General features: G+C 45.7%; 1 protein-coding gene across 1 annotated transcript; it reads left to right on the top strand.

The window, feature by feature from the left end:
• The first annotated feature begins 26 nt into the window (after positions 1–26).
• On the top strand, positions 27–18417 carry GABRE (gamma-aminobutyric acid type A receptor subunit epsilon). Its single transcript, XM_002930783.4, has 9 exons — positions 27–169; positions 3824–4041; positions 4504–4571; positions 7623–7843; positions 8553–8635; positions 9998–10135; positions 14565–14717; positions 14830–15029; positions 15296–18417. Exons 1-9 carry the CDS (start codon positions 114–116, stop codon positions 15638–15640), a joined length of 1482 nt encoding a protein of 493 aa, XP_002930829.4. The 5' UTR covers positions 27–113; the 3' UTR covers positions 15641–18417.
• Positions 18418–22379: the final 3962 nt, after the last annotated feature.

Genomic DNA, 22379 nt, shown 5'->3' with positions numbered 1-22379 from the left:
GCGTGTGGGAGGAGTGGAAGTTGGAGCCCAACAAAACCCTGCGCACCGCGCGCGGTGCGGCGAGACCGTGCGCAGCGACCTCCGCACTGGTGGTCGCGCCGGTCCCCACCACGATGTTAACCAAAGTTCTCCTGATCCTCCTGGGCATGTCCATAATCCTCCCGTCTAGGTGAGTCTCCATCCCGGGACCCAGGAGCCCTCTGGGCCCAGCTCCCTCTCCCCTGGAGCTAAGCCAGCTCCCCAGACCCCCGCGCCCCCGCGTTCCTCAAGCCCCGCGCCCACCTTTTCCCAGCCTCTGCGCGGGCTAGCCGGTTCCCGGGTCCCCGCGACGCGCTGCCAGCCTCCAACCCGCTCCCTCTAGGATGGGCACCCCACACCCCTGAAGGGGCGCCTATGAAGGAAGGCGGGACGCCTGTTCCCTTGCTGCTCCGGTCCCCAGACTCCTGCTCTCCAAAACCACGGCGACGGCCGGGGGCACGAGCACGCTTCTCCCTCTCTGTGTCTTCCGTGGGAAGAGGCGAGTGGCCCGCGGGGTAACCGACCAGTGCGGGCTCGTGCTTCTGAGGACTGGGGGAGACTTTGGGAAGGAGGCGCCCAGAAAGGCGCTCGGGCTTGGGGAGCGAAACTGCGCCTAAAGGCTGGAGTGTACGCTTGTCTGTCCTCTCATTCAAATTTCTTTTTCTGAGCGCCTACTAACTACCAGGCACTGTGCCAGGTAACTCTGACTTTACTTGCTTCCCTTCCCGCCGCTTCTTTTGGTTCCAGTCCCAGGCACCAGTCCCAATTTAGTCCAAGGATTCCCACCCCAGTTATCCACCTCCACTCCTCTCTGCTGCCAGCCTCCCCTTTACTCCTTCATCCTCCTCCTCCACCGGACACCCTGCTGGGTCTTGGGCTGACCTGAGCCCGAGGCCAAGAATGTTATTCTCTGAGGTCTGAGGTTTGGGTCTGGGATTTCAATCCCCATCCCCTTTTCCCAAAGGCTAGCAACAGGCTTCCCTTAAGCAGCTAGCTTCCCTCACACTTTCTTCTGGCCCTGAGACTTTGCTAGGAAGGTTGTTCCCTGCACTTCTGACTTTTTATAGTAGAAGATGACTGCTTCATATTTTGAGACGGTTTCCATTCCAGAAGTCTCCATGGCACTGGGCTCCTGTCTTGCTGTTTTGGAGAGAGGGGAGATGTCTTCTCTCCTCACCCCAGAATGCTTTAGTTCCTCAGAGGAGGGGCTGTGGGGCTCCCTGCTGGCTCACCTGTGCCCTGGGGTGTAGGGGTTGGCTTGGCAAATATTTCCAAATGCATGCTAGGAATTTCCAGTCATCCACATCCCTCCAGATATGAATTGAACTGTTTGGGACAGCTGGCATGGTTACTGGCTGGGGCAAAAGAGGGGTCTGGGAATGGGGGGCAGAAGGAAGGGGGAGGACCAGGAAAAGAAAAAAGCAGCTGGGAAGAGGGGCTGTTGACTTGGAAACTACCCTTCCAGTTGGACCGGTGGGGGAAGGGAAGGGCCACTGTAACTGGTGTTCAGACATTGTCAACATGGCAACCCATGATGTCAGCAAAGAGCTGGAGGTGGCTTTGGGGTTGTTGGCAAGGACCACATGGAACCAGGAAACCTTGCTCTGGTCCAGGCTCAGCCTCAAATGGTGGTGACTTTGGGCACAACCCTTCCCCCAGGTGGGATTCAGTTTCTTCATCTGTAAGGTGAAAAAGAGGGCTGATTTGGGAAAATAAAACCAGTGGGCCCCCTCCTAGAGCGTTGCCAGTCCCCTCCTCCTCTCCTTCCCTCCCCCACAGTTAGTTGAAAGAGCATCTTCAGTAGTGGGAGGGAGTGCGGAGCTTCGCCTCCATCTTGGACCATTGCATATGGAGGGAGGTGGGTACATGAAAAGATCCCATGGAAAGATTCCACTAGTTCAGTACATGCGTGTTTTTCAAGTTTTTATTATTTCTAGCCTTCAAAGGGAGCTTAATGGCTGGCTGAGGAAAAGTATGCAGTGTCAGCAGCTCCTTAACCTCAAGGATCCCAGGATGAGTGGGTTTGTTTTATTTGTATTTTACTGGCAAAGGCTGATTGTAGACTTACAGCAACCTCAAGACCTTCTGATATCCATTTTCATCACAGACATAGTTTGGGAGCAGGGGGGCTTCAGTGGTCCCCGGGCTTTTGCTTGTTTGCTTGCCTCTTGAACCTTGGGGCTCTTGTTGGCTTCAGATATTTGGGTGGTCTTGGCTGGCAGTGCCAGTTCTGATTGTGCCATGCTCCTAGCCATGTCACTCATTTTGCAGGGTCTTAGGCTGGATTGATTCTCCCTCTGCCCCTCCAACAGTCAGAGGCCCTGGGTGGGTGGGAGGGGAATGCCTCAGGGAGGGAGGACATTTCTGCATGTGTTATTTGGAAATGGAAACCGCTTTTTCTTAAGCCCAGGTCTTCCCTTGTCCACAGTGGGAATTAGCCACTTTAGACATGAGAAATAGCATAAATCTGGCACATCTGATTGCCAGTTAGGCAATTCTAAGAGCTTGAAATACTGCAGGAAAATGTGTTTTGCTGCACAAGTTGTCAGGCCTCTCATCTGCTCCACAGAAGCCATACCTATGTTGCTGGTCCTCTCCACCTAGCCCCGAAAAGCTTCACCACATGCCCCCTCCCGGTACACTCTCCTACCCAAAGGAAACCACTCTCCTGCTTTACAACATCATAGATTAATTTTGCTGAAGCTTTTTTAAAAGCTTTTAATTATAATTTTTTTCAAAGATATAGAAAAGTAGGGGGAACAATAGAGTGAAACCCCATTTACCCATCACCAGCCTTATTAATTATGAATTCATGGCCACACTTAATTTCTCTGTCCCCCACTCACTCTCCATTTCATCTTAAATTATTCTAAAGCAAATCTCAGACATCATATCATTTCATATGCAATTATTTTACTATGCATCTCTAGTTATAAGGACTCCAAACACATAATAAAACACCACTATTACACCAAAAATTTTAGAATAATTTTGTCATACTGAAGAAACTATCCAGTCAGTGTTCAAATCTCTGCTATTGTGTCATAAATGTTTTGTTTTGTTTTGTTTTGTGTTTTAGTTTGCCTTTTAAAATCAGGATCCAAATAAGATCCATATATTAGCAGATTTTTTTTAGCATTTTTTTTCCAAAACACTTTTTTATTGAATTAGAACATAGATCAGAAAAGTACACAAATCATTAGTGTGTAGTTGATGAGCTGTCAGAAAATGACCACACTGGTCTCAATACACCCACATCAGGGACTAGAACATGACCAGAATCTCAGGAGTCCCCTGAAACCCACTTCCTCACTGCTTCCCAGTAAAAGTACCAGGACCCTAACTTCTAACATCATCAGTGAGTTTCATGCATTGCCAGATGGCTTTTTAATTTAATTTTTTGTTTTATTTAATTTAATTCTTATTTTGGGGCTGTGGTACATGGCTGTGGCACTCAGGCTGGACTCCATTAGGCCATCTCTCCTGGATGACAGTCTCTGAGTAAAGGACTCCTGTCTTTTCTCAGTGCTCAGAGCTTGGTTTTGTTATTGGGATATTTTTAAACTAAAAATTACCATGAAGGAAGAATAGTATGGGAAGTCCCCAAAGAGCAGCAAGATTTAGAAGAAATTAATAAATATAATCTGTTACTGGCTCAAAATTTGCTGTTACCAGTCACTCTTGATGCCTTGGGATGCAGACTTATTTTGGTTTGCTTCTGTCCCAAGAGGCCTCAGCTGGGGCCCCTACAGAGTGAAGAACAGAGTTTCATTTTTTTGTTTGTTTGTTTGGTTTTTTGTTCTAGGAGCGAAGAACCTCATGTTGAATCAGAAAATGGACCCTCTGCCCATGATGATGTCTATGGACCCCAGCCCCAGGCTCTTGAAAAGAAGCTCCTCTCTGAAGAAACAAAGCCCACCCTTATTGGTCCCCATCCCAGACTTGGGAAACTGCCAGCAGCCACTCACATCCTGAACAGTATCCTGAGTAACTATGACCACAAACTGCGCCCTGGCATAGGTGGTGAGTAGCAGAACATAGCTCTTCCCCTCCTGGAGCAGGAGTTTGAGGGCATAGGTGTGGATGATGGGTGTGGGGTATAGGTGAGGGTGCCATGCACATGGGCCGGTGCGTCTGTTGCTGAACTGTCAGGTAAGAGATGCTGAACTGTCAGGTAAGAGATATCCACGCTAGTCTCAGCAGTCTCTTGACCTTGGTCTAGACTTTTTTTCTTTTCTCACCCTCAGTTTTTCCAACTATAAAATAAGATGAGTAGACTAGATGACTGACCTTTAAGGTATGTCCAGCTCTTAACAGTCCGTGAATTGGATCTTGCCATGAAAGAACAAAGAAAGAAATAGAACTGAATGTTGAAACCATGTCTCTAGTCCTCACCCATCTCCCTGTTCTCCCCTCTGACCATGCCTTCCCCTGTCCCTGCCCCTGTTTGACACTTAACCTCTGCAACTTCTGCTTTCTTTACAGAAAAGCCCACTGTGGTCACTGTTGAGCTCTCTGTCAACACCCTTGGTCCTATCTCTATCCTGGACATGGTGAGTACTGATTTTTGATTACAGTGTCTCGTAGCCCACAGAGCTGACCCACAGCTTTCACACACGTGTTTTTTCTGCTCTGTGTCTTTATAAGAGTTTTGTGGTTTTGGTTTTGGTTTTGTTTTGGAGAGGGGATATTGTAACCAACACTGACTCTAGAAGGTGGGAAAAGGTAAGTCCCTTGCTGACTGAAGAGGACCTTCAGAATCCTGACCATATCTTCTAGTCTTTCATTCAAAATAAAAATAATAAAGCAACTTTAAACACCACAATGGAATGGCTCTTTTTCCTGATAGCGATTTTTATAGATTTAAGTCTATAGTTAACTAACTTTTGTTGTAAGACTGCTTCTCTCCTTTCTCTTTCCTTTTCCATTGCTATCATTTTAGTGTTAGGACTGTCCTCAGTTAGCCTCTATTGTCTCTCCTTAAAATATGCAAAATTCAAGGTCTCTGCCTACCCCAGTCTGCCTACTGACCTGGCCTCCTGTGTGATGTGCCTCCTGTAGTTCTGACCTGGCTTAAAGCATGAAGTTCAATACCACACTCTAGCTGTCAAGGCCCTCCATGGCTGGAGCCAACCCAGAGCTCTGGTTTTATTTTTTTTTCCCCACCCGTTGTTTACCTGCTCTTCCCTGCCTCATTGTATTGTAATTATGTGATCTTTATCTGCCTTGCTCTCCTGATTATGGTTTCCTTGGTGTCAAGGACTCAGTATATGTTAACTGAGCAAATTAACTATGAAAGATGTTGTATAGAACTCACTCCCCCACCCCCGCCCTTACCTAACAAGCCCAAGGGATACAGTCTAATAACTTAGCAGTCACTGAACCTTACATGCAACACAGAACTGGTCTAAAGAGGAGCCAACAACTTGATTTTCTTTGGCCGATAAAGTGCTGCTTTAGCCTAGGCCAAGTGCCTTTAGAAGATGCCAGATACTCATGTGGCATTAAAGTTCCTCAAGGAAGTCTGGTCTTTCACATAATTCCAAATAGTTCTTTAAAACTGTGGGAATTCTCAGTTCTTGTATAGTCTACTTTTCCCTGGTGACACTGTGGAGTTTTGTATTTGGTAAGGAGGGAGTGTATGTCTCTCTCACACAGCCAATGAACAGAGCATTCCTTAGATCTTCATGACAGCTTGTATGGAAGGCGTGGCTGCCACTGGGATCCTCATTTTACATTTGAAGCGACTGAGCCTCAGAGCAAGCATTTTGTTACAGAAGGGGTGTGGTTGTTTGAAGAGAGTTCGTATACCCCTCAGTTAATCAGATGCTGCATAGAGCATAGGATTAGTTCTTAGGGAGAGAAACCTGAGCCCATAGCTTGGAGATTAAATCAAATGTTTCTACCAGTTTCCTGGTTAAATTTTTGGAACACCTAGCCTGAGCTTAGAAGGCAGTGACCAGTCTGGGAATGACTGCCCATCACAGCATCAACAGTTGCTAATAACAGTTGCTGTGATAATTGTTGCAAGCAATCCTAATTAAGCCAATTCCTTGACACCGAATTTCTAGAGTTTCAGCTGAGCTAAAAAAAGATGTACAACCCAAGCTCCCTTGTCAAACTGGGGAAAAATTGAACTGTTAGTTATCAGTTGCTGTGTAATGAACTTACAATTGGTATCTTGTTAAATAGAAATTAGATGCTCATTTGAAGCACTGTAACACAGAGCAAGAGCACAGCACACATGGACTGTGGAGGGAAGACTATGGCCATGTGAACTGCTTGGTAGCGAGGGGAAGTCTTCCCTCCACAATCCATCCTGTCTGCTTCTCTGGACTACTCCAGGAAACCTTCTCAGAGGCTAGCTCCCAGCAATTTGGCGATGGCTCTCAACCCCTCTTGGCCTAGGCAGCAAAGCCAAACTGGGATTATTTTGACCTTTAACCTGAGAGCTCAACTGGCCTCCAAGCTGTGGGTTTCTGGTTGGTGTTCATTGTTTGATGCAGGATAACTCAGGAGAAAGACCTAGGGATTCTACAGGGGGAAATTGGACCTTTGTATCCAAAGGGATTGTTGGTGCAGGTGAAATAAGCAGTAGAGAGGGAAATCAGTGAAGGCCATCCCAGGGCAAGGTCATGGTAATGGTGCATTGAGCATCAGAGCCAATATGCTGCCATTAGCTCTTTGTGCGAGTTGGGACAGGCCGTTTTCTCTCTGAGCCTCAGTTGCCCTGCCTCTAAAGTAAAGGAGGTTGGGCTAGCCCTCAAGGTTCCCCCTTGGCCTACTTCTGGCACTTGCTCTTCACGCTGCTTGCAATTCTATTGCAGTCTGTTTTTTACCCTTCAATACCAGTAGTGCAAATCTCTAGCTTCTCATACTTCTTCCTATTAAACATCCTTTTCGATGTTTAACAGACAGTTTATGGAATAGATGATATCATCTGGAGACCAGATAATCACAGGTATAGCTATGCATACACACACACACACACACACATGCACACACATTCAGAGGTTAGGTTCCCTTGTTTAAAAGGAAAAACAAAACAATTATTCAAAAAGCATGAGACTAAATACATGCTTCTCTTATGACTCAAAGCACTTCATTTTTAAAATATAACTCTAGAGAATGAAGGACTGAGGTTAGTTAACATTTGTGCTCCCCAAATAAAAGCTGAAAGGGGAAACTTCGCCATTTACAACCAAAGGTATGTGTGTATTTGTAAATGCTTAAGATGAATTTGAGTTGAGATCTTTGGTTTGTTATGGAAATGTGGGGGCTGAGAGGGTGTTAACCTGGCTGGAGTAATCCCATAATCCCATAAGGCAGTGGTGATGTGATGAGCCCAGCCTGCGCAATTAAGGCACCATTGCCTGTCTCTTTCTAGATGAAATATGTCTTCCCTGATTGTTGTTTATCTGGGAATATTCCTTTCTTTTGGGAATACCTGGAAATAGAAAACTCCTACAGCCTAATTCATGCTGTTTTCCTCTGTGCAAACCTAAGTTGGTTCCTATCTGCTTGATAGGCCCTTCACAGGATGGCATGAGAATAATCTTTGCCTGTACAGCTCTAGTTATGTGCTTTTCTATCAATCCCACCAGGAATACACCATTGACATCACCTTCTGCCAGACCTGGTATGATGAACGCCTCCGTTACAATGGCAGCTTTGAGAGTTTTGTTCTGAATGGCAACATGGTGAGCGAGCTATGGATCCCAGACACGTTTTTTAGGAATTCCAAGAGGACTCAAGAGCATGTGATCACCATGCCCAACCAGATGGTTCGCATCCACAAGGATGGCAAGGTGTTGTACACGATTAGGTATGTCAAGCCTCTGGAATATTACCTCTTGTGACTCTTTTCACCAAAGAACCATGGGTATAGGTTTCATCCTGAATGATACTTCTAAGGGCCTTTCCAGCTTTGCTAGACCTTGAGCTCAACCCCCTCATGTATAGACACAGACACTAGGCCTCAAAATAGAAAGATTACCTAAAGCCACACACCAAGTGCATGGCAGAGATGTGACTGGGACCCAGTTACTTGGCTCCCAGTCCACAGGTCCCCCCCACTATAGTATGACTGCATTGCCTGGACAGTTACATCCCAAGTGGGCACTAGATGTAAAGATACGTCCACGGTGGTGGAACTGTCCAAGCGGAGCAGCAACACAGCGGTTGGAAAGACACCTAAGAGCAGGCTGGACATTTGAATGCCTGGCAGGGTAAGGTTGTGTATCGGTGGCATGAGGTGGGAAGGTGGTAGAGACTGGGAGAATGTTGGCAAGTCCCGGAAGCTGGGATGGGCAAGAAACAAAAGCCCATCTAAATTGGTCCACACATTTCTCTGATGATGGAACCCAAAGTAGCCAGATACTTTCAAGCTGTTCTTCCTCTCTTTTTGTCTCTCCTTTGAGCTCTTTGTTTCAAATCCTACTGTTACCACTCATTGGTGGTGGTCCCCAGGCCCAAGGTGGGTGGATACCTATGTGCTCAGGGCCAGCCTAATGAGGCTCCTTTCTCCCTTCCAGGATGACCATTGATGCTGGATGTTTACTCCACATGCTCAAATTTCCAATGGATTCTCACTCTTGCCCTCTGTCTTTCTCTAGCTGTGAGTACCTTCTTAGGTCTCTGGGGCCCCAGAGTCATGCTGAGCCCCTTCTTTTTTCTCATCCTCACCCTTTACATTTTTCTGCCTCTGCTTTTCTCCTAAGATCGTGCCAGGTTTGCCCAGAGTCTCCTCAGCTTGTTTCCTGCTGACAATACTGTGTTGCTTCACCTGGACCTTGTGTTGGGTTCTTCCCTCTTCCTTCCACTCCATCTCAAGTCGGTCACCCATCTCTGAAGTGTAATTTAAGTATGTCTGCTCCTCTCCATCTCTACTGGCAGTACCTTGGCTTAGGTCTTTGCCATCTTCCACTTGGACTTTCACAACATTTTCACTTTAAAACTGAACATGTCAAGAACTAAATACATTGTCTCCTCCCAACCTCTACCCCCAAAACAAATGTTTGCTTCTGTGTTCACATTTGTCTCACTGAAAGGCACCATCAGTCACTCAGTTGTCCAAGCCAAGAACTTTGATGCTTCTTTCTCCATCACCTCCTACATCTAATCAATCAACACATTGTTGGTTTTCCCTCCTGAGTCTCTATTGATCCTATTTCTCTGCATTCTCACTGCCACAGCTTTGATTCCTGCCTTCATTCATTTTATTGTGTCCAGATTCCTGCACTGGCCTCCAAAAACTGGTCTCCCTGTCAAAAAGCCATCTTCATATAATGACAAGGGTGACCTAATTGAAACATCATCTAGACCAGGTCATGTCTTAGTTTCAAATCCTCCCTGAACTGTCATGGATCAATTCCAAATTCCTTAGAATGACCCTCAAGGTACTTCATTAACTGGCCCCTATTATCAGTTCCTGTATGCTTTACCCAGCCTCCGTGAGTTAGCTATCCTGAACTTTTGGCATTTCCATAATCCATCAGGCATTTTCACCTTTCTATACATAAAACACCCTCCTCACCCTTTCAGCCTCACCCATACAGTGAATATTTTACTTAGCTTTTAAGATTTATTAGAAATGTTACCTACTCTATGAAATCTTTGTTGGTTGGATCCCCAAGTGGTCTTTCCCTCTTCTGTTTTTCCACTGTCCCATGGGTGGAGGTTTCTCAGCAATTCCAACAATTACAGGTGTATACTTACTATCTTACTCAATAAAATGTGAATGTTTGAGGGCAAGGCTTCTGCCTTGCTCATCTTTATATTTCCAGCACAGAGTCTGGTACTAAGGAATGCTCAGTAAATGCACATATTGAATGGACTTCAACAATGAGGTAAGAGAGGCAAGGTCCCACAGCCGGTGAGGCCAGAGTCAGGACTCTAAGGCATTGCTCAGACTCCATGCTGGTGGACACAGCTGGGCTTCCCAGTCTCACATGACCCTCCTTCCCATGTTGCTTTACAGTTTCCTATCCTGAGAGTGAGATGATCTACCAATGGGAAGATTTCAAGCTTGAAATCAATGAGAAGAATTCCTGGAAGCTCTTTCAATTTGATTTTACAGGAGTGACCAACTCTACTGAAACTATCTCAACCCCAGCTGGTACGTGTGCCTTTGAAACCAGGGCTAGGCAGAGGCCAAGAAGGGTGGTAAGGATGACTGGAGGTGGCCATCCATACGTATAAATATATGTAATCGTCCCATGAAATATTGTAGAACATGACTCCTGTCTTGTAAATGCTAAGCACTTACAACTGTTTGCAGAGGAAGCTGAGACTTTGTAACACATCTCAGTCTCATCTGCAAAGAAGTAAGTGTTTTGCCAAGTCCCTGAGAGGGTAGGTAAGTAGTTAAAGTTTTATTGCTGTCAGTATTTGCAACTAGCTTTGTCATGCAGACCCTTCAGTTTCTCAGTCTTTGTTACAACCAGCCTATTTGGATGACTTTGGGGACCGGAGCTCATGTGAGTTCTCCATAACTAAAACCAATTCAAGCTGGTTGAGTGGGAAACAAAGTTGGTCCTAATGGGAAGTGGAGGCTAGAGTTCTAATGTCAGCTAGGTGAGGGCGGAGATAGTATGGGGGAAGTTTCCGCAGTTATAATTACTACTGTATCAACATTTATTTTAAAGAAGCAGCTCTGACAAGCACAGATTCCTGTCAAAGCCTTCATGGTGGATTCAACATGGACATGGTGATCAATTGGCTTTCTGACGTAGTCCCTAACAAGGACTAAAGGGGAGGGTCCTGGATCTTTTCAGTGTCAGCTTCCAATCAGATATGAGTGTCTTTGCTTGTGTTCCTAGGTGATCTGAATAAGAAGCTAAGGGACCTCCCCAGGATTGCTCCCAGAGCAGCCCTGGAAACCTTCTTCACACATACTGACCAAGTCAAGGCAGAGGAGGCACTGCCCTCATCGTTTCCAGAATGCAGATGAAGCCAGTCATCCACCCAACCAGTCATTTGCCGTAGAAGGAGTCTTGCTTTGCTTCTGTGTGGCTAGGCAGAAAATCTGCTTTTGCTGCACTTAACTGAGTTGGTCACTGGGTGAGGAATAGCTCGTGTTCATCTGGCTAGAGCTTTGCTTGCACAGTGCTAGGCAGGGACAGAGGGCTATTTTACAAATGCTTTTCTTTTTCTCAGAGTCTCTGGGTAAGCAGTTGTACTGCCTTTGACTTGGGATCCTTGCTCTTCTGCCAGCTAACCATGGGCTTGCCTCTTGCCTTTCTGCACCTCAGTTTTCCCAGACAGGTGGGGAACCATCATCAAAAGCAGCAGAAGAGACAAGGCCCAGGGGCTTTCAAGTCACTAATGGTTCCGTTTAGTAGATGGTTATGCATTATTTCAAAATGGTGCCCTAGTGACTACAAAGCCTCAGAGCCAGCATCATCACCAAAGCAATGACAATAGGTAAGCACCAGCCCTCCTTGGGAGAGAGGAAGGTTCTTGGGGAAAAAGGAGAAGGGCTTCTTTCTCTTCTGCTAGAGGCTAGTTGTTCTTGAATTATGCTTTCTTCAGTATCATAGTTCTCTTTGAGGCTGGTCCCAAACTCTTCCCATCAGTCTCTGGGCAGTTCTTTCTATCTGAAGCAGATTTATGTACCAGCTCCTAAGGGTTCAGAATGTGGTGGTGGCTTGCTGTTTTGGTCACCTTGGGCCTTGAATCAGAGAATCTCTGCTTCAGAAGTCTTTTCAGAGAGTGCAGGCTTGCCCCCAGTGAGTGAGTTAACTTTCACTGGTGGCTATTGAGACTCTGATGGAATGAATCTTACCCATGATTAAGACTTCACTTTCTTGCAAGGGAGTTTCTTCCATCTCTGGACAACTCTGTCCTTCAGAAAACTCCCTGTTCATCTAAAATTGGAGTTTCTGGAACTCCTACCCATTGGACCTGGTTATTTTTCCCTGGAACTACTGAATTTATGGTAAGCCCAGTCACTTTTCCACAGGGTCAAGATTAAAGGACCGGTGTTATGGTCTCAGAGCAGGGTCACAATCTTTTATAGACTCACAGTCTAGTTTCTTTTCCTTCCTTTGTTTTTCACAGCTTTGGGCCCACTCATTCTTCTAGTCCCAGGTCTCTGGACACAGTCTATTAAATTATGTTCCTCTGACAGCGCAGGGACCAACTCTGGTCTGGCCAAATGAGAGAAGAGGAGAAGCATCTTTAATTTGGGGGGGGAGGGGTTGTTTTGTTTGGCTTTGGCTTTGGCTCCTTAGCCCCAGATACTTTTTTCCCTTACCCATGCTCCTTTATTCCTCAGAAATAAGAAATGTGTTAGTATCCTTCCCTCAGCTTTCAGAAAAAAATTTCTGTATCTTTTTTTTAAAGATTTTATTTATTTTTTTGACAGAGAGAGAGACAGCCAGCAAGAGAGGGAACACAAGCAGGGGGAGTGGGAGAGGAAGAAGCAGGCTCCCAGCAGAGGAGACCGATGTGGGGTTCGATCCCAGGACTCTGAGATCACCCCTGAGCCGAAGGCAGACGCTTAATGACTGAGCCACCCAGGTGCCCCCCAATTTCTGTATCTTGACAAGTAGAGAAGGTCATTCTTTGGCTGGAATAAATAAGATAAATATAGGAGAAGCGGATAGGATAATAAATCTTGCAACAAGAATATGTATTTGCAGGGAGTTGTTGTAGCTAAATAGAGGTATCTTAAATTGTAGTCAAGACCCCAGGGCAAGACAACTAAGAACTGGGTAAATACATTCTGGCCAGTAGGCAAGTGTGAGTGGTTTCTGCAGCAGCCCTGGGGGAGGAGTTCTATCCTCAAAGCTCCTACTCTGAATACAGGTATTCTACTGACCCCAAGCCATGTCCTTACCTTTTTCCAGAGAACTCTTGCCCTTTGTGTCAGTGCTGCCAAGCTGAGTAGGAAAGGCTGCTCTTCTCATTTAGCTCCAACATACCCAGACCTGCTATGCAGTTGATCTACTTTCCAAAATAGGAGGACACGTGGACATGTTAGTGTTCTGGTCTGCTTTACCAAGCTATTGCCAGAGAGTAGCAAGAGTCACTGAGCATCTGCTAGGTTCCAGACCATGCTGGGCTTGGATGGGCAAGAGGCAAGCCGCAGGGCTTACAGGAGAGATTGATTTATTTATTTATTTTTAAAAGATTTTATTTATTTATTTGACAGAGATAGAGACAGCCAGTGAGAGAGGGAACACAAGCAGGGGGAGTGGGAGAGGAAGAAGCAGGCTCATAGCATAGGAGCCTGATGTGGGACTCGATCCCAGAACGCCGGGATCACGCCCTGAGCCGAAGGCAGACGCTTAACGACTGTGCCACCCAGGCACCCCTACAGGAGAGATTTAAACACTGAAGGGGTTAAGAAGCCCACCTAACTCAAAGCTAAGGAATTTTACAGCGCCACTTAGGTAGAAGTTTGGAACTTAGCTTCACTAAGGAGACAGAACTTGAGCTATCACAAACCCTATGTGATGTTGAAAATGAAATGGGAGGTTCTGGGCTCAGGAAAGCTCCCAGAATTTCTGGGGTCACGATGAGAATGTAGAGTGTTTGGGATGAGTGTGTCAAAATATAAGGCAGCATGAAGGGTATAATAGATGTAGGTTGTCATTAGGTACTATAAGGGTCATCACCATGTAGGGGAAGAGCCAACATTAAGGACATGATCCCCCAATTTTCACTTTCAGCTAATTCTTCTATTTTCTTGAAATACTCAGTTTGGATTAAGGTAATAGACTAAGAACAGGGAGTCTAGGGTTTGGATACTGGTGCAAATATGCCAGCTATCTCCGAGAATCTGAGAGTATATGGGATTAGTTTACAGGAAGGTGTGTGTGCACACGTGTGTATGTGCACACACGTGTGTGTGTAAGATGTCAGTCGGAGCCAGGTCATGGTGGACCTTTAGTGTCAGATTAGAGTTGCATTTGATTCTGTAGCTGTAGTGGAATAGGGAACCACCAGAGGTATGGGATGGGCAAGTGATTTCTTTTGGCCTGTGACACAACAGTGCTAACTAAGGCATTTTACCAGCATACAAATGAATAGGAAGGAGGCCAAATGGATTCTGTGCTCTCCCCACCACAGCACAGGCCACCCTGGGCTCATTCCCTGAGAGTATGCATTGTAAAGGCCAGTAGTACATGTGTTAGGCTATGATTCTGCAGACTAGATATGGCACCTTAATGGATGTGAGATCTCAGTCAGCCATCTGGACATTAGCTGTGTGGACCTGATAACTAGAAAGCTAACTGATTTTTTCACGTTCGTCTGACACTTCTGCCACCCTGGAAAGACACACTGGGTGATGGGCAGTGGGCTGAAAAAGGCAATGAAGTTTCTGGCCTTGGCTTAACTCTTAACTGACCATGGGTCTTGCAATGAGTCTCCTCTCTGCTTTTCTTCTGATTCTCTGTGTGTGGCATTGTAATAATGTGCTTGTAACTTAGGACTATGGTGTGGGTCCCATGAACTATAGACCCTTAACATGCATGTTCTGTCTGGGAGAGACCCTCAGGTCAGTGCTGTAATGAAGTGGTATTTTTTATGTCTTCCAGGTGATTTCATGGTAGTGACACTTTTTTTCAATGTGAGCAGGCGGTTTGGCTTTGTAGCCTTTCAAAACTACGTCCCTTCTTCTGTGACCACAATGCTCTCCTGGGTTTCCTTTTGGATCAGGAAAGACTCTGCCCCAGCCAGAACCTCTTTAGGTAAGTGGGTAATACATACAAATGGACACAGAATTGCCTTCTCGAGGGTCCTTTCAGCAGTGTAATGTACGGATTGGTAGCTGAGCCCACCTCCATTACTGTGCTTTCACAGGAATAACCTCTGTACTCACCATGACCACATTGGGCACCTTTTCCCGTAAGAATTTCCCACGTGTCTCCTATATCACAGCCTTGGATTTCTATATTGCCATCTGCTTCGTCTTTTGCTTCTGTGCTCTGATGGAGTTTGCTGTGCTCAACTTTCTGACCTACAACCGGACGAAACCCTGTGCTTCTCCAAAACTTCGCCATGTATGACCTGGGTATGGGAGTGGTGGCAAGCTTTTGGAACGTGGAGGCATGCAAGTGAGGGCGCTAGGACTCATGGCACATAGATGGCCAGTTCACCAAGTGATGGAGGTGGGGAACCTGAGGTTGGTGGGGGAGTTGAATAAACTTTTTGATGTCATCCTGGAAACAGTGTGCCAAAGACAGAACCTCCAGAAAACCTGGGAGAGCACCTAGACTTGATTCATCTTTGTTTGACTTTGTTCCACTTCTTCCCTTGTCTGTTTCAGCCCTATATTCGTACCCGTGCCCTTACCCCTCCCCGTGCCCGTTCCCACCAGCATCCAGAAGCTTTTGTGTGCCAGATTGAGGACTCTGAGGAGAGTGATGGAGAGGAGGGCCCGTCTTGCCCTGCCCAGCAGTCTCTTGGCCGGGGTACCATCCAGAGCCTTGGTGGTTGCTACAAGTGGTGCAAGAAGTACTTCTGCATGGTCCCCAGTTGTGAGGGCAGTATCTGGCAGCAGGGCCGCCTCTTCATCCACATCTACCGCCTGGATAGCTACTCACGAGTTATTTTCCCAGTGACCTTCTTCTTCTTCAATGTGCTCTACTGGCTTGTTTGCCTTAACCTGTAGGTGCCACCTAGTACTCTGTGGGCAGCCTCCCCAGTTCCCTGGAGGTCCCACAGCCCTTGTCAAGGGAGTCCGAGGAAAGCAGCAGCAGCAGCAGCAACAAGAGAGTGTCTTTCCTTCCCCATGCCCCAAATATAAACCTGCAGAGAATTGCTCTTTGCTGGCCCTCTCCCTTACCTGGCCCTGGCCCATTCACTGACTTTCCATGCCAGTCCATTTCAAGTAAAATGGCCCACCTCTCTATTCCTCAAGGGGCATTAATGATGCTCAGGCTTAAATATCACAAGCTGTCAGTGACTAGCTCTCTAAGACAGTGCCCATGTGTGAGTAGGTTAGCTATCTCCCAGTGCAGATACCCACTGCCTTTTTCCAGAAACAATACTGCCTTTGTGGTGCTCCAGGCCCAGTTCTGGCCTCAGCCTCAAAGTGCATAGACCAGCTGCTTGCCTGTTCCTGACACCTCCTTAAAATGCTGGGCAGCAGTGTAAAGGGGAAGGGGACCCTAGTCCTTAGATCAGGTTATTCTTCGTTTTGTCTTCCTGCCCTCCGTTCCCCTGCAGATAGACACTGGTATTATATTTTTAGGAGGAAGGGAGCCAGCAATTGAGCCTCTTTGGGATAGTATTTCCCTCTGCTGCTGTGCCACCTCCTTCTCCCCCAACCCCACCTCCACCCCTCATCTGCACTACAAATTCAATGCCTTGCATCCATTGGGTATCTATTTTTGTGTGTGATAATTGTAATGACTCCCTGCTTTATATGCCACCTTCTTACCCTTCCGTGACCCCTGTGACGTTTTCTGTAACTTCCCCAGTGGCTTTCCTAGCCCCAACCCAGGTGCTAGGCCATGGTGAGTTCTTGGGGCCAAGAAACTAAGAGAACTTTGCTTTATAGTGGGCATTACTGGCACAGATTGGTGCCCTCTAAAGGCACAACGTAAAAGTTTTGTCATGTCCTTGGCCCCTGCAACCATGAGCCAGTCCACTCTTACCTGGGGCAATCACAATCACAATCAATTAATTGAATTCCCTTAAATTTGTATAGCACTTTACCTTTTACAAAGCACTTTTGACAAATTATTTCTATTTTGAGCCTCATCATAGCCCTGTGATATATTCAGGGCAGGATTCTTATCCCCATTTTGCAGATGAGAACCCTGAGGCACAGATTTCTATGGGACTGTGGATCTCAACTGGAAACTACTCAGGAGCCCACTGTCACCTTCTAGACCACATGACAGGGCTAGGCAGCTCTGTTCACCATGATTTGCTTTTATAGCCTCTGCAGGCACCCCAGTGGCAAGGCCCAGAGTGGGAGCCTCTCTTTAGCATTGGTCTGCTCAATTCCTGCGCCCCCAAGACTGAACCTCTCCTGGCTCCGGTAACCCAGTGAGGTGAATTTGGACACGCCCCAGTGCTTGTATATGCTGAATGAAATCCGTGTCTGTATTTTACTGGGGGTGGGTAGGGTAGGGAGATACATCTGCTTTTTGTCACCATCACCTGAAAAGGGGAAATGTATAAAGAAATACATCATCAAAGCATGGAAGGTGTGGCTGGTTTCTTAAGCATCCAAATTTGTTCTCAGTTCAGGATTTAAATCTTAAATCAATGACCCAATTATGTCTCTTCCCCTCTCCCATCCATGACTCCCAGAACTACCAAGCATGTACCATGTACCCTCTGTCAGTGGAAAACAAGGGAAGAGAGTGACCAAGTGGGTGGCCCCCTTTTACTGATTCCCTTACTTGCTCCTATGTCCCTGCTCCCCATCATGTCATTTTTGCTTTGTCCATCATTCTAACCTCACCTAGTCAGAAAGCTAGAAGTTTCCTGGAGATTATCAGACTCAGGACACTCCTCCCCCACTGCCACCACATAAAAATGGAAATGCTGAGGCCCAGAGAGGAATATCTACTGTTACACAAGCAGATAGTGGAGTGGAACCAGACCCCAGGAATCCTAATTACTTGTTCTTGCTGGGAGTAAGTCTGGAGAGCTTTGTCAATGCACCTTCCAAATGAAAACTCTCTCAAGGTATATTGGGGATTATTGGCCCTGGCATCCTATGACACATCCAACTCTAAGGGAACTCAGAAACAATAACAAGAACCAAGGAGGAAACAAAAATGACATGTGCACAGCAAATGCTTTTGCTGTAATGATGCTGAAATGATGCTCAAACACTTTCCCTGTAAGAAATCCACATGCTTTTACGGTGAATTTCCTGATGCCCTGACCCATGAGAAAGTACAAGTAACAATTTAGAACAAGGAAAATAGTTCCTCATTTTCACTTGCTTAGAAGATTCAGAAAAAGAAAAAAGTAGTCAGGTTATGTTTTTGAAATAGAAATAGTGCAAAACAGATTCCTTAATCACACTACAATAGAACTAAGAAATAATAAAATTCCTACCATTTTTAAATTTTTAAAAGCTCATACAAATAATTCTTCAAAAAATAATTTGAAATTGGGTGCATAATATCTAAAAAATATAATTAATGAAAAAAATTTTTACATAGTTAAACACGTGGGATGTAGCCAACATTGCACTCAGAAAAAATTCATAATTTAAGTATTTCCAGTACTAAACACAATACATGAAAAATGAGTTAAGTATTGAAACTTAGATGTTGAAAAAAGGATAAAAACACACCTTATAAAAGATTTGGGAAGATATGAATTTTTAAAATAAATAGTGTAAGGAGATTCCTTTAAAAAACAATAAATAAGGGCACCTGGGTGGCACAGCTGTTAAGTGTCTGCCTTCGGGGCGTGATCCTGGAGTTATGGGATGGAGCCACACGTCAGGCTCCTCCGCTATGGGCCTGCTTCTTCCTCTCCCACTCTTCCTGCTTGTGTTCCCTCTCTCTCTGGCTCTCTCTCTGTGTCAAATAAATAAATAAAATCTTTTAAAAAACCAATAAATAAAACTGAGTCTCTATGTGAAAATTACAGATAAATTAAAAATTTTTTAAATTTTTAAGGAAACCAAAAGATAGTATGTGTGAGTATGTTTATAATATTGGGATGGAAATGGCCTTCCTAAGCATAACATAAAACACAAGAAACTATAAAAGAAAATATTGAAAAATCGTCTCATACTAAGAAATAGCAATAACTAAAGCAAAAGCAAAAAACACACTGTTACTTGTTAGTTCTGGGAAGCAGTCTCCAGGACTGAGATTAACACACAGGAGGTTGATTAGGGAGTTTTTATTTATTTATTTTAAAAAAATTGTTTTAATTGACATATAATGTATTATTTGTTTCAGGGGTACAGGTCGGTGATTCATCAGTCTTTTTTTTTTTCCTTTTCTTTTCTTATTATGTTCAGTTAGCCAACATATAATACATTAAAAGTTTTTTGTTGTAGTATTCAATGATTCATTAGCTGCATATAACACCCAGTGCTCAACCCAACACGTGCACTCTTTAATAACCATCACCCGGTCATCCCATCCCCCCACTCCCCTCCCTTCTGTAACCCTCAGTTTGTTTCCCAGAGTCCAGAGTCTCTCATGGTTTGTCTCCCTCTCTGATTTCTTCCCATTTAGTTTTCCCTCCCTTCCCCTGTGGTCCTTTGCTCTATCGGTCTTATAAAATACCCAGTGCTCATTACAACACATACCCTCCCCAATGTCTATCACACAGTTACCCCATTCCCTCACTCTCATCCCCTCCAGCAGCCCTCAGTTTGTTTCCTAAGATTAAGAGTCTCTTACGGTTTGTCTTAGGGAGTGGTTTTAAGGTCAATACCCATTGAGGGGAGTGAAAGGAACAAGGCCAGGCAGAGAAGTGATTGGTTTGCAATAATAAGGGTCTCAGCTGAATACATGGGAAGCTCTGGAGTTGGGATGCGCCTTCCGAATTGTTGTAAATCAGGGCAATGGGGCTGGGCCTTTATACTTTTTGACTGACCAATCAGTTGTTGGATGTAAGCATAAACTTGGAAGGACATAAACTCAAATATGTCTCGAGAAGGACTCATTTGAAGCCTGTCAGCCTCCAACAATCTCAGCAGCTGGAGAAACAAGAGCTTCTGTGCCAAAAGAGCAGGGATGTGGAAGGTGTTGGCAGCACCTACTATAGTTCATTCCTCACCTTGTGCAGGCTCATTTGCTTCCTATAGATAAATTCTGCAGCAATTATCCTATGGTTATACGGAGCTTCTTTTCCTGAGGAAAACTTATAGTATCAGTGAAAGACACTATAACACCTGCTACTGGAGCTGGTTTCAGGGTCTTAACTGATATTCATCATCCCTGTCCATTCTAGATTTACTCTTACTCTCAGCTAGTATCTCTGCGATCTTTGTATCTTATCTGGTGCAGTGACTAAAAACTTCATCTTTGAAGGGTCTGAGACTCTGGACATCATTCCTTTCTCAGACCATGGCTGGAAGACTTGTCATTTTCAAGAGATACCTAAGTAGGTCACCTAGACACCAAATCTATTCTTGCTTGACCCCACTGTATAACAATACCCCTCTCCTCCTAATAATTAGAGTCAATTTCCCCTATCATGCGGCTGACTTGTTTTCTTTGACTGGTGCTAAAAGTAATCAGGCAGCAACCACAGATTAAAATTTAATGGGGCTCCTGTGTGTCTCCTAGTGAAGACACTTGCAATCTTAGAGTCAAGAACTCCAAACCTGCAGAAGACAGAATTATGAATATGGGAAGCACAAAGTCCCCCAAGTGGGTCACTGGGAGTAATGACAAACAAAACAATTGCTACTCCCATTCTCAAACTTGTATATTCTTCCATATAACATTGATTTAGGATGTCATTGATTTAAGATATATAATGCTTTCTCATGGGTAATGGCCCATCCTCTCATGGTATCGTTTCCAAACTGGCACTTCAGCTGTGCCTTCAACACACCATTTCATCACTCTGTCTGGCCAGCACCTTTTCAGTGCTGCAGTATATAATAGAATCCCAGGCCATGTGCTCAGTGTTGGACTCCTTTCACCAGAAAGTGGATCTCTGGGTCCAATCCAGTGTTTTAGATAAAATCCTGTCTCAGTAGATCAACAGGCTATGCTCTTAAATAGTGGTGCTGGCTGAGGCCCTCCAGGAAAGAAAGGCAAACTCATATTCAAAAATTCTGTTGATTGGGAGGAGTTAAGATGATGGAGGAGTAGGGGACCCCTTTTTCAGCCAGTCCCCTGAGTCGAGCTGGATAGGTACCAGACCAGCCTGAACATCCACGGAATCAGCCTGAGATGCAGGAAGATACATCTGGATCTCTACAAATGAACATCTCCAGCCCTGAGTATTGAGGTGCGAAGTGGGGAGCCATGAAACCACGCACAGATATCAGAAGATAAACGGAAGGGGGAGGGAGCCACCGCTTTCGGGTGCCGGGAAGCGGTAGCCACCTGCATGGGGGAGCTGGCGGACTTGTGGACTGGCACCCACGAGAGCAGACTGAGACCGTGAGCCGGGAATGCACGCCACCAGACTGAGACCGGGAGCTCCGGAGCACCCGGGGGCAGCTGGTGGCTGGCGGCTGGCAGTATTAGAAGCACAAAGGACAGAGTCACGCTGGCCCTGGAAGTGAGGGCTGGGATGCCGGGTGTGGGGTACACATCCCGGGACACTGCAGGGTTGAGAAGCACCAACAATAACAGAGTTAAAGTGGCCAGAACATCAGTGGAGAATGGTCCGCGATCCCTTTGTTCTGAGACAGAGGCTGAGATTCGGCCACTGCTGCTTTGACTCTCAGAAGAGGCACAGCAAACCGCCAGGGAAAGCCGCCAGAGAACAAAAGCCTGGAAAATACCGGCTCACAGTGTGCCCCCATCCCCCCTTGCAGGGGACACGGAGACTCTACCCAAACAGGGTTGCCTGAGTATCGGTGTGGCAGGCCCCTCCCCCAGAAGGCAGGCATAAAAATCAAGAAGCCCACATCCCTGAGATCCCTATAAAACAAGGGCACACGGCCTGGGTCCCAATCAATAATTTGGGCTCTGGACAACCCTGTAACCTCTCCTCATCAGAATGACGAGAAGGAGAAATGCACCCCAGCAAAGAAAAGACAATGTGTCTGTGGCCTCTGCCACAGAACTAACGGATATGGATATAACCAAATTATCAGAAATGGAATTCAGAGTAACAATGGTCAAGATGATGTGCAGACTTGAAAAAAGTATTAACGAAAATGTTAATGAGAATATAGAAACTCTAAGGATGGAAATGAGAGCAAATTTGGCAGAAATTAAAAATTCTATGAGCCAAATGCAGTCAAAACTAGAGGCTCTGACGGCCAGGGTCACCGAGGCAGAGGAACGCATTAGCGAATTGGAGGATGGGTTAGTAGAAGAAGAAGCTAAAACAGAAACTGGGCTCAAAAAAATCCACGCTCAGGAATGTAGGTTACGGGAGATTACTGAATCAATGAAACGTTCCAATGTCAGAATCATCGGCATCCCCGAGGGGGTGGAGAAAAACAGAGATCTAGAAGAGATATTTGAACAAATTGTAGCTGAAAACTTCCCTAATCTAGCAAGGGAAACAAACATCCGAGTCCAAGAGGCAGAGAGAACACCTCCCAAGCTCAACCATGACAAACCTATGCCACGTCACATCATAGTGCAATTTCCAAATATTAGATCCAAGGATACAGTATTGAAAGCGGCCAGGGCAAAGAAATTTCTCACGTACCAAGGCAAAGGTATCAGAATTATGTCAGACCTGTCTACACAGACCTGGAATGAGAGAAAGGGTTGGGGGGG

This window comes from Ailuropoda melanoleuca, chromosome X, assembly GCF_002007445.2.
Source record: "Ailuropoda melanoleuca isolate Jingjing chromosome X, ASM200744v2, whole genome shotgun sequence".
Lineage (NCBI taxonomy): Eukaryota > Metazoa > Chordata > Mammalia > Carnivora > Ursidae > Ailuropoda > Ailuropoda melanoleuca.
Note: the sequence above shows the minus strand (reverse complement) of the source record. Positions and strands in the feature narration are given on the sequence as shown.

Coding starts and splice junctions, on each gene's coding strand:
- GABRE (XM_002930783.4), top strand. CDS start 114: ATGTTAACCAAAGTTCTCCTGATCCTCCTGGGCATGTCCATAATCCTC. Junction 4,572..7,622: donor CTATCTCTATCCTGGACATG/GTGAGTACTGAT, acceptor CAATCCCACCAG/GAATACACCATTGACATCAC. Junction 15,030..15,295: donor CTTCTCCAAAACTTCGCCAT/GTATGACCTGGG, acceptor TGTCTGTTTCAG/CCCTATATTCGTACCCGTGC.